The following is an 18179-nucleotide window of genomic DNA, read 5'->3' as shown; positions in this document are numbered from 1 at the left end:
AATTCCAATAACCCCAAAAGAATATGCACGATTCCAATGGGGAGTTTTATCTCTTTTTAAATTCCTCTGTGGTTGATGTGAGTAACACAGATTTACATGAAAATATAATATTGCGAATGAATATCATCAAAGATAAATGTAGTAATAAACAGATTAGGAATATTGTTTGTGATACTACAATTCCCTCAGCAAGATTCTTTTGGTCAAATATCTATGGTGATATACAATGGGGGGGGGGGGCATGGAAAATTGCGAACAAATATTGTATCAATAACAAAGTAAAGGAAGTTTTCATTTCTGGATAAGAGCGTCTGCTAAATGACTTAAATGTAAAATTTAAAATGTTTTAGTCAATATTCAGCGTGAATCGTTCTCTGATTTCTGTGGAATGGAGAAGGAGACCATTTTGTGTTTGTTTTTTTGCCTGTATTTATAGTAGATTGTTTTTGGATTGACAAAGAAAATAGGACCGGTTCCGAGGTGAATTTATCAAACTTATCGCGGTGAAAGTGTTTTGTTGTTAGGAGCTGTCAAATAGCATGTCATTTTTTTGCAGTAATAGCTAGTGTAAATAGTGCAGTTATATTAACAAGAATTTAAGCTTTCAGCCAATATAAGACACGTATATGTACCGACATTTGTTGTTTCTCTGAAATCTGCGATCTTGACATAACGCGCTGCATGATTTACAACTGTCCCGTTGATGGGATGCAGACCACCATAGTCCCTGTGCCCAAGAACACTAAGGTAACCTGCCTAAATGACTACCAACCCGTAGCATGCACGTCTGTAGCCATTTGAAAGGCTGGTCAATGCTCACATCACAACCATTATCCCAGAAACCCTAGACCCACTCCATTTTGCATACCGCCCTAACAGATCCACAAATGATGCAATCTCTATTGCACTCCACAGTGCCCTTTCCCACCTGGACAAAAGGAACACCTATGTGAGAATGCTGTTCATGACTACAGCTCAGCGTTCAACACCATAGTGCCCTCAAAGCTCATCAATAAGCTAAGGATCCTGGGACAAACCACCTCCCTCTGCAACTGGATCCTGGAATTCCTGACAGGCCACCCCCAGGTGGTAAGGGTAGGTAACAACACATCCGCCACGCTGATCCTAAACATGGGGGAACCTCAGGGATACGTGCTCAGTCCCCTCCTGTACTCCCTGTTCACTCATGACTGCACGACTCCAACACCAAGTTTGCTGATGACAACAGTGGTTGGCCTGATCAATGACAAGACCGCCTATAGGGAGGAGGTCAGAGACCTGGCCGTGTAGTGCCAGGACAACAACCTCTCCCTCAACTTGATCAAGACAGGAGATTATTGTGGACTACAGGAAAAGGAGGACCGAGCACCCTCCCATTCTCATCGACGGAGCAGGTTGTGGACACCAAGGAACTTCAAGCTCTCGTCACTAACATGGTCCAAGCAAACCAAGGCAGTCATGAAGAGGGCATGATAAAACATATTCCCACTCAGGAGACTGAAAAGACTTGGCATGGGTCCTCATCCTCAAAAGGTTTTAAAGCTGCACCATTAGGAGCAACCTGACTGGTTGAACCACTGCCTGGTATGGCAACTGCTCGGCATTCAACCGCAAGGCACTACATAGGGTAGTGTGTGGGGCCCAGTACATCACAGGGGCCAAGCTTCCTGCCATCCAGGACTTCTACACCAGGCGGTGTCAGAGGAAGACCCTACAAATTGTCAGACTCCAGTCACCCAAGACATAGACTGTTCTCTCCGTTACCGCATGGCAAGCGGTACCGGAGTGCCAATTCTGTGTCCAAGAGGCTTCTAAACAGCTTCTACCTCCAAGCCTCCTGAACATCTAATCAAATGGCTACCCAGACTATTTGCAAACTGCATTGTTGGTCAGGGGCTTGTAATTATGCATTTCACTAAGGTCTACTCAGGTTGTATTCGGCGCATGTGACTAATACAGTTTGATTTGATAGAGCTCTAGAGTTCCTCTGTGGAGATGGGAGAACCTTCCAGAAGGACAACCCTCTGCAGCACTCCATCAATCAGGCCTTTATAGTAGAGTGGCCAGACGGAAGCTACTTCTCAGTGAAAGGCACATGACAACCCGCTTGAAGTTGATGAAACCAAGTTTGATCTCTTTGGCCTGAATGCCAAGCATCACGTCTGGAATTAACCTGGCACCATCCCTACGGTGAAGCATGGTGGTGGTATCATGCTGTAGGGGATGTTTTTCAGCGGCAGGGACTAGAACCTGATCGAACATCTCTGGAGACACCTGAAAATAGTTGTGCAGCGACGTTCCCTATCCATCCTGACAGAGCTTGAGAGGAATTGCAGAGAAGAATGGGAGAAACTCTCCAAATACAGGTGTGCCAGGCTTGTAGCGTCAGACCCAAGACCTGAGGCTGTGGTCGCTGCCAGAGGTGCTTCAACAAAGTACTGAGTAAAGGTTCTGAATACTTATGTACATGTGATATTCCAGTTTTTTATTTTATATACATTTGCAAAAAATGTCAACCTGTTTTCACTTTGTTATTGTGTGTAGATTGAGGGGTGGAAAACAATTTAATCAATTTTAAAATAAGGCTGTATTGTAACAAAATGTGGAAAAAGTCAAGGGGTCTGAATACTTTCTGAATGCACTCAAATAATGGCCCAGGTTCGTCTGTTTGACACCCCTGTCCTACAGACAACCTAGGGATTGGCTTCTTTCAGGTATGTCACAAACTGATGGCCAGGGTTTAAACTGTGTACTGAAAGGTGATTGGAGGGATCAACGATTTGGTTTCACTATGTTTGCGCGTGCGTTCATACAGTCTGCTACCACAAACACCACATTTGACTGGCCCCAGGTTTCAGCATATAATCGTGCTGCTCAATTCACTTTCCTATTCTGTCCTCACACATCCTGTTGCTCAGCCAGCTCCCTCACTCACAAATCTACTGACGGTGACCAAAGGTAAGGAGGAAGAGCGATTTTAGCCGATATGGTTAATAACTAAATAGTTTGCATAATTTCAGTTTGAGACTAAACAGGCAGTCATTATGTAGAGATTAGAATAATTGTGCCATCGAAACCGCATCTTTCATAACTAAAACATTTTTTGTATTTTCAGCTGTTTGAATCTGGTGTTCAAAACCGAAAGTAAAATATGCAAAAACTAACCTTAAGAACGGGAAGTATAGAAATTAGGGTTGGGCTGAGTACTCGGACAAAATGAGTATCATAACTGATATGAGGAATTTTCCGAATGATTTTGACACGAGTATTATTTGTAATTTATTTGTAATTTAACTGTGATCGGGAAACTTTTTTTCAGCTGCCAGCATTTCTCGCTCTCACTCAAACTGTAAAGGGCTGCGTGTTCTAAACAACTATTGGCTAGTCCTTCTGTCTGTAAAGAAACCGGCGGGGTATCGATTGAGCCAGCTGCAACGATTGGATTACAACAAACTGCTCTCAATTCCCAATACGGACACGCGCAGCTCAGTTTCACTCACTCGTCTCCGGGCACAAGTTTTATCTTCTAACATCGTGTACGATCTGTAGCTAGTCATTGTTCAATTTAATTATTTCCAGACGACTATGGTTTTTGTCTGTCTACTTGGCGTTGTTTGGTAGGCCTACCTTGTCTGTCCATATAATTATTCCACTGCTGACGACGTCTGTCATTATGTCGTGATCAAAGCCCATGCTTGCTTGCTATTATTTATTCTCGCATAGCCATTTTTGGGACATGTCATTTGGACATTGGCAATTTTTTGCATTTAAATGTTGGTGAGGCAAACACCACTTTTTTTATATACATTCCAGCAAAGCCACTAGACAAGACACGACACTAAATAATACATTTATTACACTATAACGGTGACTAACTGTGCCCACAAACTGTTAGGGCCTACTTAAAGTTGTCCCAACAGCAGAGCTTTTTTCTTCAGCGGTGCCTTGTCTGGCAGTGAAACAGTTCATGTACTGCCTTAAAAAAACAGCTGATATTGCTGACTTGCCTAAACAAATGTGGTTTCTACTGACAATTGAGATGTCCCTTTATGCCATAGTTTGTACGACTAGTGGAAAAGACAATTTCAATTAATCTACTTTCTTAGCTACAGTATGTATACATATCTCCCTGGCATATTGCAGCATACAAGACATTTTTTGGACTCACGTTGTTGTGCTGTGCTCACTTGAACAGGAAGGTGGTACGTCGGTCCTTTGTGGCAAATCTCATCAAAGTCTGGCATTCTCTGGATTAATGGTGCTTTCAGAGAACTGGGTACTCTGGAGGGGGGGGTTGAACAAGGTTGAATCATGACATCAGTGATCTTCAGGTCAGAGCTCTAGAAAGAGGCCTGGGTTCCCGACCGTTCAAAATTATATTTTCCCAGTTTGATCTTTATTTTTCTTCTTTGGACTTTCCAGTTGCCTTGAACTCACTGAAGTCTGAGATTTCTGAGTTTCCAGTTTTGAACTGTGCCGAAGTCATTCTGGATTGATAGCATGGCCAATATTCAACCTTTTTTTTTTATGGCTCAATTAATGTTTATCCTTTTATGCTTGGACAATGACCCGTAAACCCAGACTAGGACCACACACCCACTCCACTGAAAAACAGGCTAGTGATTTGGTTTGCAACGCTTGCAGTTAACCACTGATTCCTTCCAAACCACTCACTGTTGAATGTGTTTTCCAACTTGTGTAATGTTTATGGCTGACGAGCACAATACATTTTATCTATAATTTCTCTTCATTTGCCAGTAGATTGTTGACTTGGTTCATGATGACTGCTAGCTAAGATTTTGAAAGTATGTTGTCCAATCAAAGCAGCGGTAGATCTAATGTGATTTAATGTATTTTTTTCTGTGGACAATGACCTTGAGCCTTCTTGGATGGGCACTTCTAATGTAACTCTATGGCAACACCCAATGGGCTTGGATTTACGAACTCTTCCTGTAGATTTTGCGGTGACGTAGTGTCCCCATGAGTGACAGAACAATGAGCCAATCACGGCACGAGAGAATATTACCAACCCCTACGCTCCGTATTTTTCGCTGGCTGCCGCACCACCACAGAAATCACTGAGCTAGGCTGAAACATATGCATTTTGCAGCTGCCTTTTAAGGTGAACAGAGACCGTGTTTGTATGCGTTTTATTGATTTAAAAAAATGTTTTACTTTACATGTATTAATGCCAAAATAACATGTAAAAAAATATATATACAATTATAAAATGGGTGATCAGTGTTTTATGGCCCTAACAAAATAGTTTATTTTTTATTAGCTAAACAGATGGGGTTCAAAAGAGGTGGGGCTCTAACCCACCAGTCCTGCATGATGGGTCGCCACTGAAAATGACAAACAATATACATATATCTTGATTTACAAGTGTCAGGAGAGAAATGTTGCTCTTGTAAGTGAAACAATATATGGGTCAAGTGAATTTGCTTACCTTCATCAAAATCTCTGTCTGGAATAAATGTAGGCAGTAGCCAGCCATGCATCCGGTTCATAAATAGCCGATCTTGTTGATAATTGAATAGGACTAATTAAGTAAATTGTGCATTGTCGTCTGATGGGGTTGTTTTAACAATGTGTGTGTGTGTGTGTGTGTGTGTGTGTGAATTATTTTTTATTTTGTATGAATTATTTTTTTGTCAAATCGCCAATTGGCAACCCATCCCTTATGGGTTTAATTGACACATAAACAAACAATACATTAATTCACGTGGTGATAATTCTTCTGGTGTTTTCTGCATCGCATAAAGAGTGAGAAAATGTAAAAATCAATACATAACCTTTTTTACTCTTACCCAAACAATAAATATCACTATATACAGAAATTGAAGGCTTTTGAACCCAGTCTAGCACAAATAGAAGATTCATATGGGAGACGAGCCTATACACAATCTATACACACGTACCATTTACTTCATAGACGCTAAATATTTTTACAATTTAATTATAGGCAGCACTTTTTATTTTATTTCAGGCTTTATCTAAACATTCCTCAAACAGAAATGCACAATGGACAAACATTTCAGTTTCTCCTCATCACTCAGCCACACAATAACAGGTATATCTGGTGTGCTTTCTGGAATAAGAGCTATTGTTTATAGTGGTAGAAAGGGCTATGTAACTTGAAGAAATGGAGGATAAAATGGGTATTGTGACCTTGAAGAAATAGATAACAGCTGTTCCGTACAGAAAAGTAATATGTTCATCAATCAAAAGACCCAAAATATTTATTTCTAATAAACTCAAGAATGTTTCCACCAAAAAAACTGAAATACTTCTCAGTACCTGGTTTTCTAAAAAGCATTCTGTGTTTTTGTCTGGTTGATCACGAGTCTCCATTTTTATATTTTTATTTTTTAGACATTGACTGCACATAATAACATGTTCTTCAGGTCTTGTTCAGTTTCTGCCATCGAAAATAATATCAGCATATAAAAGGATACTTAGCATTTTATGTCTTACTCCAATATTTAACTGTAGCATTTATTTTGCCAAATCATTACTAAACATAGCAAACAAAGTCGGTGATAAGGCGTCTCCTTGTTTTACACCCGAGGTTATGGGAAACCAATCTGTACGATAATCATTAACAAGCACACAAGCAATTGGTACTTTGTAAAGAGACTGGATTGCGTGATAACATCAACCCGTCTTTAACAAGCTATGGGCAAAAAGATCCCTATTTGCGAAATCAATGAAACATGCAAAAGTAGTCTTTGTGTAATCTATTTCTTATTATTGTACCGATCGAGAAGATATGATCTATACAGGCTCTGGATAAAAATAAAAAAAACATTTTGTTCTTCCACCAGAATGTTTTGATCCTCCTAAAAGGTCATTAGCCTATTGGTTGAGAATGAATGAATATAATTTATAAACCGTACTCAAACTTATGCCCCTATAAACAAGTGGCACTCTGGTCTTTTTTGAAGATTTGGGAATGGGATTCACTATATCAAGGAGATGGCAGTATACTGTACTCAAAGCAAATGTGTAGCAAATCATATATGACATCAATTAAGGAGATTTAAAACCTCATTAGGCAGTTTATCAATGCCAAACGCTTTCCCTTTGTTCGCTGCGTCAATCACCTTAACTTCTGCCACAGACAGCTCCTCGTGTGTGTATTTCAACTGTACACACACCTTAGCCGAATACATTTAAACTCAGTTTTTCACAATTCCTGACATTTAATCCTAGTAAAATTCCATGTTTTAGGTCAGTTAGGATTACCACTTTATTTTAAGAATGTGAAATGTCAGAATAATAGTAGTGATTTATTCTGGCTTTTATTTGTTTCATCACATTCCCAGTGGGTCAGAAGTTTACATGCACTCAATTAGTATTTGGTAGTATTGCCTTCTAAATTTGTTTAACTTGGGTCAAATGTTTCAGGTGAGTTTTGACCCATTCCTCCTGACAGAGCTGGTGTAACTGAGTCGGGTTTGTAGGCCTCCTTGCTCGCACACTCTTTTTCAGTTCTGCCCACACATTTTCTATTGGATTGAGGTCAAGGCTTTGTGATGGCCACTTCAATACCTTGACTTTTTCTTGTCTTTAGGTAATTTTGCCACAACTTTGGAAGTATACTTTGTCATTGTCCATTTAGAACACATTTGCGACCAAGCTTTAACTTCCTGACTGATGTCTTGATGTTACTTCAATATATCAACATAATTGTCCCTCCTCATGATGCCATCTGTTTTGTAAAGTGCACCAGTCCCTCCTGCAGCAAAGCACCCCCACAACATGATGCTTCCACCCTTGTGCTTCACGGTTGAGATGGTGTTCTTCAGCTTGCAAGCGTCCCTCTTTTTCCTCCAAACATAACGATGGTCATCATGGCCAAACAGTTCTATTTTTGTTTCATCAGAGGACATTTCTCCCAAAAGTACGATCTTTGTCCCCATGTGCAGTTGCAAACCGTAGTCTTGCTTTTTTTATGGTGGTTTTGGAGCCGTGGCTTCTTCCTTGCTGAGCGGCCTTTCAGGTTATGTCAATATAGGACTCGTTTTTACTGTGGATATAGATACTTTTGTATCTTTTTCCTCCAGCATCTTCAAGGTCCTTTGCTGTTGTTCTGGGATTGATTTGCACGTTTTGCACCAAAGTATATTCATCTCTTGGAGACAGAACGCGTCTCTTTCCTGAGCGGTATGACTGCTGCGTGGTCCCATGGTGTTTATACTTGCGTACTATTGTTTGTACAGATGAACTCGGTACCTTCAGGCGTTTGGAAATTGCTCCCAAGGATGAATCAGACCTGTGGAGGTCTACAAAAAAAAATCTGTCTTGGCTGATTTTATTTTGTTTTCCCCATGATGTCAAGCAAAGAGGCACTGAGTTTGAAGGTAAGCCTTGAAATGCATCCACAGGTAAACCTCAAATTGACTCAAATGATGTCAATTAGCCTATCAGAAGCTTTTAAAGCCATGACATAATTTTCTGGAATTTTCCAAGCTGTTCAAAAGCACAGTCAACTTAGTGTATGTAAACTTCTGACCCACTGGAATTGTGATAGACTGATTATTTCACTGCAAAACATTGTTGGAAAAATGACTTGCGTCATGCATAATGTAGATGTCCTAACTAACTTGCCAAAACTATAGTTTGTTAACAAGAAATTTGTGGAGTGATTGAAAACGAGTTAATGATTCCAACCTAAGTGTATGTAATCTTCCGACTTCAACTGTACATACGTGTGTGGGTTCTAACATTGATTTCCATTTTAGTTCTCAGGGAAAATGTCTTCATAAAAAAATCTTCCTCAAAATATGCCACATTTTCGTTACCTAAGAACTAACTAGCAAACCCCTTCTCCCACTCCTTAAGTACCTGTGTAATATCAGAGTTCAGCCCCTCTGACTTCCATTGGAATTTTCTAATGTTGTTTTGGTCCTAACTTGTTTATTTGGCTCAAACTGTTGAGGATTTCATGTCTGTATCTCCTCAAGGGTGTAATAACTGCCCTCTCTCTGTTTGAATAGGTGTAATGTTTTATCAAACACATGTTTTTTCTTAAATGCCTTGCTAAAATGTTCTCTTGTATTCCTATTTTTACACTGTAAAAATAAGTACTCAGCCTTGTGCATTACTGACAGTATTAATGAATGCGTGAAGCAACATAATGCCCTCTGAGTGATGGCGCACTTGAGGTACAGGCTTTTACCGGCATTTAAAGCGCACTTCTGGGTTTTCCGAATTACCAATATCAAGTGTGATAGAACAGATACAATTACGAGGATGAGGAGATCGGCACGTAGAACAGATTTACCGCTTCTTAGGCTTGCTTTCAATGAGAGAGACAGATCTCACATTTCTATGCAAATTTGTTTGGGTTATATATTGCAGCTTTTAAAGTCGTTCCAGACTGAAAAGCTGTACTGAAATCACTTCTTCTGCCTTGCAATCGGAAGCAGCATTTTAGAGTCATTTTAGTCTCTCCAATTAGATTGTTCCATGGGGGTGCCGTGGTAACCACTATTGGGGTTATTTGGTCCTACTAGTCTTGCTTACGATGTCTACTACAGAATCACCAATTTGTCCGTTTTTATAGGATACCTGGTTCGTCATATCCATGTCATATTCAGCCCTTGGGCCTATTTGTGGTGTTTAGACCAGGTGTATTACACCACTATTTGAATATAGGCAAATAGAGATTTAGTAGTTTTGTCATATGAATAAAGGATAGGCCTAGGTATGTTTTTAGTCTCAAGAATGACAGCTGCTGCGCCGGGCCGTTTCTCCTCGTGACACCAGTTCCAACCATTTGTCTCGTTACATAACTCATGCCATGAAGACATGTAACCACCACACCCTGTGCAGTGAGGAATTCCAGACTCTGTTGGATTCTCTCATCTTACCCTCTCTCTCCTCCTCCTCCTCCTCTCCCCCAGCTATGGCAGGACCCAGGCCAGTGGTGCTGAGTGGCCCGTCAGGGGCTGGGAAGAGCACGCTGCTCAAGAACCTGCTCAAGGAGTACGAGGGCGTGTTTGGCTTCAGCGTCTCGCGTAAGTGTGCTCTGCACCAGTCCCCTGTTAATTGTGTAAAATGTCAGGGAGGTGTCAGTTCCAGAAATAAAATATCTAATTGTGTGCTCTCATCCTTTAGATACAACAAGGAGCGCTCGTCCTGGTGAAGAGAATGGCAAAGGTAGATAGGGTTTTTAAACTCCACGATAGACACTTGTGCAAATCCTCCTGTTGCATCACTTTTTAAAATTAGGTCGCCCAAAGATGGTTGAAGCTATGCTGTCCCCTGTGTCTTTATTCCTTTCAATAACCAACCTTTTTAACATGAAATTGTTGTTTCAGATTACCATTATGTTACAAGGGAGTATATGCAGGCCAGCATCGACAAAGGGGAGTTCATTGAGAGCGCAGTGTTTTCGGGGAACATGTACGGGACGAGCAAGGCCTCGGTGCAGGCCGTTAAAGACAAGAACCTGATCTGCATCTTGGACATCGACATGCAGGGCGTTAGGGCTGTCAAGACGACAGACCTCAACCCCATCTACATCTCGATCCAGCCTCCGTCCATGAACATACTGGTGAGAGCCAGGAGGGATTATAAAATGGTGTACCAGGGTCATTTGTGTCTTGTTTAACTTGTGTACAATTGGTTATATAAGTCCAATAAATCCTGATCTAAAGCTAACCCACCCATGATGATCTCCCTCTGACATTTTGGCATTTTAGGAGAAACGTTTAAGGGACAGAAATACTGAGTCAGAGGAGAGCCTCCAGAAACGTTTAGATGCTGCTCAGGTGGACATGGAGATAAGTGAGTCCTGATTCTGGAGAGGCTTTGGCCTAAAACAGAGTTGTATGTGTATAAATGAAATGTTGAGAACTTCGTTAAGGATGCTGTCTAAAACGGTTCCCCTGATCTTTCAGGCAAGGAACCTGGCATATTTGACATTGTCATTGTCAATGATAATCTTGACGATGCCTATGGGAAGTTGAAAGACGCCCTTATTGAGGTGAGTTTGTAGCGACATAACAGAGCTGGGTATGACGGACTGGGACATATGCACCATTTTAACTTAATAGATATTTGTCAGTAAATAATTTATAGATATGTCAGTGTTGATTTTCACCATCTCCAAAATGTCATCCTCAAACCTACTTTCTTTCTTCAGGAAATCAAAAAAGTTCAGAAAAACAACTTGTCTTAAGCGACGAGAAACCTGACAGCCACCCTGGCCACTCCTTACAAAATGGCAGCCCTCCTATTCCAATCCTGAACATTCCGTCAGATACCGGTGTTAGAAGGAACTACAGACAACCTGCCTCGCCCCGAACCAGAGATGGTAGCCTTCTGAGTGCGCAGGAATATCTTTTTACATATTTGAAAGATAGAAATTAACTATTTTGCTGTATTTATTTATTTGCCTGGTGGTCAGCTTAAAAGTTGTTGTATTTTGATCCACAAAGAAAAATACTCCATTAATGGTTAACCTGGGACTACCTTGTTTTATTTTACAATGAAGGAGTACTGCACACAGGAGTTTCTGCCGCCAAGTCATTCTGATGTGCATCTACCAGTATTATAGCCCCTAAGCATTCTATTTGTATTCACCCTGACCATAATAACAAGACTCATTCTACCTAGTGCTCAGCAAGAGTGGAGACTTGTATGGTATGTTGGCAAATGTCCTGGTTTGCCCCGAAGTCTAGACCTGTCGGTACAGCTTTGGAACATTGCTGTTCTGTTCCTGTCTAGCAGAACTGACCTGAAAATGTGTTTGTACGGAAATGCGTTGGTTGTCATTAGCCACAACACGGTTCCACAGCTATAGCCAGAAAGGTAAAGAGTAGGGAGAGGCCCAGGCCTTTCATTCCTTTTAAGAAGGATTGTTGACTAACAGTATTGTCAACATAGAGCAGCTAACAACCAATCACAATGCCAGGGGCTTGGGGATTAGCTAACTCTGGCCCTTGCATCGTCATACAGGGAAGCACCATCCATTCATATACATTCATAGCCGATCTCAGGAACTGACTGTAGCCTAGCTGCTGTTTGCTAGGGATCCTAGTCAACTTGTGTGTGTGAGGCAATCTGTTTGAAGTTTCCCTGTGGATTTGACCATACTATTGAAATTATAGAATTACTTAATTTACCAATAAAACAAGATTGCCAATTAGGATTTACAATCATGTTAATCACTAGAACAGCTATACAGGAAGCTGCACTTTCTGAGACCACGACTTACCCCGAATAGATTTTTGTTCACTGTTGTACAGGCGTGAAACTTTTATGTTTTGTGTTCATCATTATTTTACAAATCTCACCTGTAGTATAATATGCAGTGGGTTCTTTTGGACAGAAAACAATTGAATGAGAATAAAAGATCAATGGCATATTTAAATAACTGGAGCAAGTAGTGTCAGTCCTTAAAGGAGAATAAAGAAAAGCTTAGAACTAAGCACACGGAACATCGGCTTTACTTGAAACTGGCGACATTGAATTGCACAAACCGGTCTTAAAGGCTAGTGTTTCAGCAGTTTTTGATGACTTTTAAGTTTGTACTTTGACATGCCTTGTTTCACAAGGCAACTTCCATTCACAACCCAAATTGAGTGCATTAGTAACTTTTTTTATTTGACATAGGCTACTGTGGCCCATGACTAATGCGCCACTGCTTCTTGTCCTTTTGTGTTTGATCTCCCTTTGAACATGAAATTCATTACTTTGCACAAATGACTTAATGAAACGTGTTTGACTAACCAACGTTTCAATTATTGAAGCCTTGATTCAGTCTAAAGCTGAAGCTTTATATTCATTTGATAGAATTTACCATTGAGCCGACATATGCAGCGTTTACAGTGACTGCAGTCTCCACTAAAGCGAAAACATTGCCTTTAATTTTAAATCACTCTATAAAGCTGAACTTCCCCGATGCAGATTGAAGCCCTGCTTTGCATGTATACTTGTTTTCATTGGCCAGATATTGACAAGTCACCCAGCCTTCAAGTCCTTGTTTTACAAATATGTGTGTGTTTTACAACTGTAGTAAAGTCAAATAATGAAACTATATTGCCTGGATATCTTATTTTATACACGTAGTGATCCAGTTTTCAATCAGTAACTGAACACCGCCAATGATTTGCTTAACATTATAGCAGGTTGAAGGCCACGCACCTGACCTGAAATATGGAATCAATAGTTAGAGCTACCATTGTCGACTCCTAATTCTGGCTAGTATTTCTTAGCCCTACGCTTTAAACGTCTGAAGAAAAAAAGACATCCTCGCTGTCAACTGTTTATTTTCAGCGAACTTAACATGGTTAAATATTTGTACGAACATAAGATTCAACAATTGAGACAAACTGAACAAGTTCCACAGATGTGATGAACATTAATGGAATAATGTGTCCCTGAACAAAGGGAGGGGGGAGGGGGTCAAAAGTGAGTATCTGGTGTGGTCACCAGCTGCATTAAGTACATTTCCTCATGGACTGCACCAGATATGTTCTTGCTGTGAGATGTTACCCCAGTCTTCCACCAAGGCCCTCCGATCCAACAGGTCCCAGACGTGCTCAATGGGATTGAGATCTGGGCTCTTCGCTGGCCATGGCAGAACACTGACATTCCCGTCTTGCAGGAAATCACACACAGAACGAGCAGTATGGCTGGTGGCATTGTCATGCTGGAGGGTCATGTCAGGATGAGCCTGCAGGAAGGGTACCACATGAGGGAGGAGAATGTCCCTGTAACGCACAGCGTTGAGATTGAGCTGGTTGTCAATGCAGGCAGTCTAATGCTGTGACACACCGCCCAAGACCATGACGGACCACCCACCTCCAAATCGATCTCGCTCCAGAGTACAGGCCTCGGTGTAACGCTCATTCCTTTGACGTTAAACGTGAATCCGACCATCGCTACTCGTCAGTGAAGAGCACTTTTTGCCAGTCCCGTCTGGTCCCGTGACTGTGGGTTTGTGCCCATATGCGACATTGTTGCTGGTAATGTCTGGTGAGGACCTGTCTTACAACAGGCCTACAAGCCCTCAGTCCAGCCTCTCTCAGCCTATTGCGGACAGTCTGAGCACTGATGGAGGGATTGTGCATTCCTGGTGTAACTCGGGCAGTTGTTGCCATCCTGTACCTGTCCCGCAGGTGTGATGTTCGGATGTACCAATCCTGTGCAGGTGTTGTTACACGTGGCCTGCCACTGCGAGGGCGATCAGCTACCCGTCCTGTCTCCCTATCTTGGGCGTCTGACAGTACGGACATTTTATTGCCCTGGCCACATCTATCGTCCTCATGCCTCCTTGCAGCATGCCAAAGGCACGTTCACACAGATGAGCAGGGACCCTGGGAATCTTTTTTTCAGACTAATTTTTCATAACTGTGACCTTAATTGCCTACCGTCTGTAAGCTGTTAGTGTCTTAACGACCGTTCCACAAGTGCATGTTCATTGAACAATCATGGGAAACTGTTTAAACCCTTTACAATGAAGATCTGTGAAGTTATTTGGATTTTTATGATTTCTTTGAAAGAAACACCCCTTTTTCAGGACCCTGATTGGTGTCACACTTTTGCTCCAGTCCCAGCTAACACACCTGACTCCAATAATCAACTAATCATGATCTTCATTTTAATCAGCTGTGTTTGCTAGGGATGGGGATAAGTGTGCACACCCCTCTGGTCCCGGGGGAATGGAGTTGTCCATCCCTGATATAAACCAACCCACACATTCACCAGGAGTGAATAAAACAGGCCAATCATGTTCATCAGTTGCAATTCATTTATTAAGGGTTATTCAACATTTATTTTCATTAACTAGACATGTGCAGACAGTCAAACCTTATTTGTGCTTTATGTTGAATTTCTTACAGCAAACAAGTATTTAAATGCTTCTACAATATTGTTTTATTTAACACAAAACACTTAATTTGGGAAACAGTAATTCACTATTTAAAACATATTGCAACAAATCCAGTGTGATCAATGACTCACACCTAACTATGCAACTGCTCTCACCTGAACCGAATAAAGGATTGAAATGACAGTGTTCATCCGATAAACACTCAAATCAGCTAATACATATCATGCAGTCACTTTTCTAAACATATTTTAATTACATTTTACTCCAAAGTAATCACAAATACTTTAAAAAAATGGTCTAAAGTCAATCCCCTCATTGCTCTCATACTGATAATGAAGACTTGGCTTTCTATAAAACAAATGACCCAGGACAAGATTAATTATCCTATATAGCTGCATGTTATGGATGTATGTAACCTGAAGTAAATTGATACACTTATATGAGACCTGTATAACACAATCGTAGACCTAGATCTTTCCACAGTCCAAACCACAAGTGATATACAGTTCATGTAAATGTATCAACTCTGCACAACATGTAATTGACCATTTTAGAAATGTTTAAAACATTTGAGACTTTATTCTGCATAGGAGGACAGACTACCCAATCTGAAGTAAAATTCAATGATCCATGTGTCTACATTCTCAAGGGACTGCTATTGAGAGAACATTGTCGACGTGTCACACAATTCAGCAACTTCAGTAATCAATGCTCTTATACTTCTATCATCTTGTCAAAGTTATTCTTTTTGGGGTGGATTCCAGAATTACAACTCCTCTGTAACATTTCAAATCTGACTGCTCTTTACTGTTGCTGAAGTCATTGGTTTGGTCAGTTACTGTTTGAGAACACAAACAGTTTCTCCTTCCACAGGAATTAGCCTATGTACAAACTGATATGCTACAATTCAAGGTGGATACTCTTTGTTCATTAAACTTCAGCTGGAAGCAATGAACAGAGAGACATACACTGAGTGTACAAAACATTAGGAACACCATGACAAAGACTGATCCCTTATTGATGATGTCAGTGTCGATGAAGGGGAGGAGATGGGTTAAAGAAGGATTTCTAAGCCTTGAGACAACTGAGACATGGATTGTGTATGCGCGCCATTCAGAGGGTGAACGGGCAAGACCAGAAGATTTAAGTGCCTTTGAACGGGGTACGGTAGTAGGTGCCGGGCACACGTTTGAGTGTCAAGAACTGCAACGCTGCTGGATTTCATGCTCAACAGTTTCAGGTGTGTCAACAATGGTCCACCACCCAAAGGACATCCACCCAATTTGACAACTGTGGGAAGCATTTTGGCCAGCATCCCTGAGGAACTCTGTCAACACCGTGTAGAGTCCATGCCCCGACAAATTGAAGTTGTTCTGAGGACAAAACGGGGTGCAACTCAACATTAGGAAGGTGTTCCTAATGTTTTGTACACTTCGTGTACAGCACTTTACACTGATGTTCTCCTACAGGACAGAAGTTTAACATCAAGGAGCTAAAATTATAAAAATCTGTCGCCCGAGGGTAAAGCAGTTGGAGTTTTGAACTTAAATAGTGCCAGTCCATGTCGCAACAACTCATAATTATTGTATTTTTCAGTACATGAAATTTGTGGCAAGAAAGGCAGCAATAAATTGAAGGCTGGATAGTATACAATGGCGTTCGGAAATAATTTAGCCTAAACATATCCAGCCCCTTTGGATGTTTGTCCTTTAAAGTCCACTTTGTCTGACCAAAAGACTGACTTCCTGTGTCTGCATTTTACTTTTAGCCGGGTTGCTTGAAAATGGAATGATTCGCCATTTGCAGTAAAATGCAATGTTAGAATATGCTTTTTAACACTTAACTAGAAAGGTTCCCATTTAACACTAAAAGGGCTATTGTACGTATCACAGAATAACAACAATCTGCTTGGTTCTAATCCAGCTACTTGTTTTCACACACTAAATTATTTGTTTTGATATGGGTTATTCTTGCTAATCTGAAGAGTAACTGACTTGCCCACTGACGTGTAGACTTTAGTTTTGTAGCTCTGCTGCACTCCCTCCACTCTCTGCACCTCAGAGCAGTACAACGGCTTGACCTCTAGCTTGGCGTGGCTGACCTGGATGGGAATCTCCCTCCTGGACTGACCTCCGCTGGGGTGGTGGTTGTGGTGGGGGCCGGCCGGGGAGAACATGCTTCCTGAGAGGTGATCTCTAAAGCGGCTGAAGAAGCCCGGCCTGGGCCTCTCCCTAGGCATCCCCACAGGCCTCCCTACGTTGAGCAGCACCGGCTGGCCCACAGCAGAGCCCCCAATCTCCCTCTGGAGCACTGAGATCTCGCAGGGCCTCTCGGGAGGTGATGAACAGGTGTTGGAGGAGCCGTAGGTCTCCCCCTCCCTGGGGACGTAGTCCTCCAGGTCCTCCAGGGTGAGAACGCGACTGCCCTCGGTCAGGATCTTAGGCTCCAGCTTCCTGGGTGTGGTGTCATCGTCATCCGGTTCTGTGATGAAAGCCTCTTGCTGCTCTTCTAGCCAGGCCTCGTCCTCTTCGTGTTCATGGTCGTTAGGAATTAGAAGCGAGGAGACCTCGTAGGCCTCTCCACTGATTCCAGGGGCGACCTCGGACCCATCCACAGCCACGTCACCATCCTCCTCGTCATCGTTCCAGTACAGAGGCTGTGCCCCCTGTAGCTCGGAGTGGTTCTGCAGTTCTACAAGGTTGTTGTTGGAGTTGTTGGCGTTAGGGTTTGCGGACCTCTGTGGCCGGGTGGAGGAGGGGGTGTGTGCCCGCTCCGACCCGGCTGGGGAGACACCTCTCCTGGAGGGCCTGGGCGACTTGTTGACCTTGTACTCAATGATTTCCTCTACCTCCACCCACTTGTTCTCCGCAGCCCGGGCCCCGGCGGCCCCCTCGGGCTCCGTGACGTACAGGGTGGGGATGGTGGTCTTCCTGTTGGTGGAAGCCTGCCTCCTCTGCCTGGCCGTGGGGGTGGTCTGGTGATCTGGGGTGGAGGTTTGGGAGCGGTTGAACCCAGATGGAGACAGGCCACGACGCTTCATACGGGTGTTCTTCACCACCGTGGTTATGGTCTCCTCTCTGGAGGGAAAAGGGGATACCTAGTCAGTTGTACAACTGAATGCATTCAACTGTTAACGTGTCTTCCGCATTTAACCCAACCCCTCTGAATCAGAGGTGCGGAGGGCTGCCTTAATCGGCATCCACGTCTTCGGCGCCCGGGGAACAGTGGGTAAACTGCCTTGCTCAGGGTCACAGCACAGTGGGTATGAGAGAGGGACAGATCAGAAGGTACGAGAGGAATAGCACAGAGGGTATCAGAGAGACAGCAGAGA

The 18179-nt window shown here is 42.3% G+C and overlaps 3 protein-coding genes across 6 annotated transcripts in view; 1 reads left to right on the top strand and 2 right to left on the bottom strand.

Annotated features, from left to right (window-relative positions):
• The window catches only part of LOC135558842 (multiple myeloma tumor-associated protein 2 homolog), a 35862-nt gene extending 31390 nt beyond the window's left edge, over positions 1 to 4472 (bottom strand). The window contains exon 1 of one of the 2 annotated variants that reach the window (XM_064993007.1): positions 4169 to 4472. In XM_064993007.1, the coding sequence (XP_064849079.1) occupies positions 4169 to 4313 (145 nt within the window). In that variant the 5' untranslated portion in view covers positions 4314 to 4472. The remainder of the gene's footprint in view (positions 1 to 4168) is intronic. The other variant, XM_064993009.1, reaches the window with a different exon arrangement.
• Positions 1 to 13051, top strand: part of LOC135558844 (guanylate kinase-like) — a 29504-nt gene extending 16453 nt beyond the window's left edge. For 2 of the 3 annotated variants that reach the window (XM_064993011.1, XM_064993010.1), the window contains exons 2-7: positions 9912 to 10025; positions 10126 to 10167; positions 10329 to 10564; positions 10713 to 10797; positions 10911 to 10996; positions 11156 to 13051. In XM_064993011.1, coding sequence (XP_064849083.1) covers positions 9912 to 10025; positions 10126 to 10167; positions 10329 to 10564; positions 10713 to 10797; positions 10911 to 10996; positions 11156 to 11191 — 599 coding nt within the window. In that variant the 3' untranslated portion in view covers positions 11192 to 13051. Of the gene's footprint in view, positions 1 to 2818; positions 2959 to 9911; positions 10026 to 10125; positions 10168 to 10328; positions 10565 to 10712; positions 10798 to 10910; positions 10997 to 11155 lie in introns of those variants that run through there. The other variant, XM_064993013.1, reaches the window with a different exon arrangement.
• A 1711-nt stretch (positions 13052 to 14762) lies between these two features.
• LOC135558252 (obscurin-like) overlaps positions 14763 to 18179 on the bottom strand; it is a 97276-nt gene continuing 93859 nt past the window's right edge. The window contains exon 77 of the mRNA XM_064991973.1: positions 14763 to 17925. Coding sequence (XP_064848045.1) covers positions 16794 to 17925 — 1132 coding nt within the window. The 3' untranslated portion in view covers positions 14763 to 16793. The remainder of the gene's footprint in view (positions 17926 to 18179) is intronic.

This window comes from Oncorhynchus masou, chromosome 17 (genome assembly GCF_036934945.1).
Source record: "Oncorhynchus masou masou isolate Uvic2021 chromosome 17, UVic_Omas_1.1, whole genome shotgun sequence".
NCBI lineage: Eukaryota > Metazoa > Chordata > Actinopteri > Salmoniformes > Salmonidae > Oncorhynchus > Oncorhynchus masou.
This window is presented reverse-complemented; position numbering and strand designations above follow the sequence as displayed.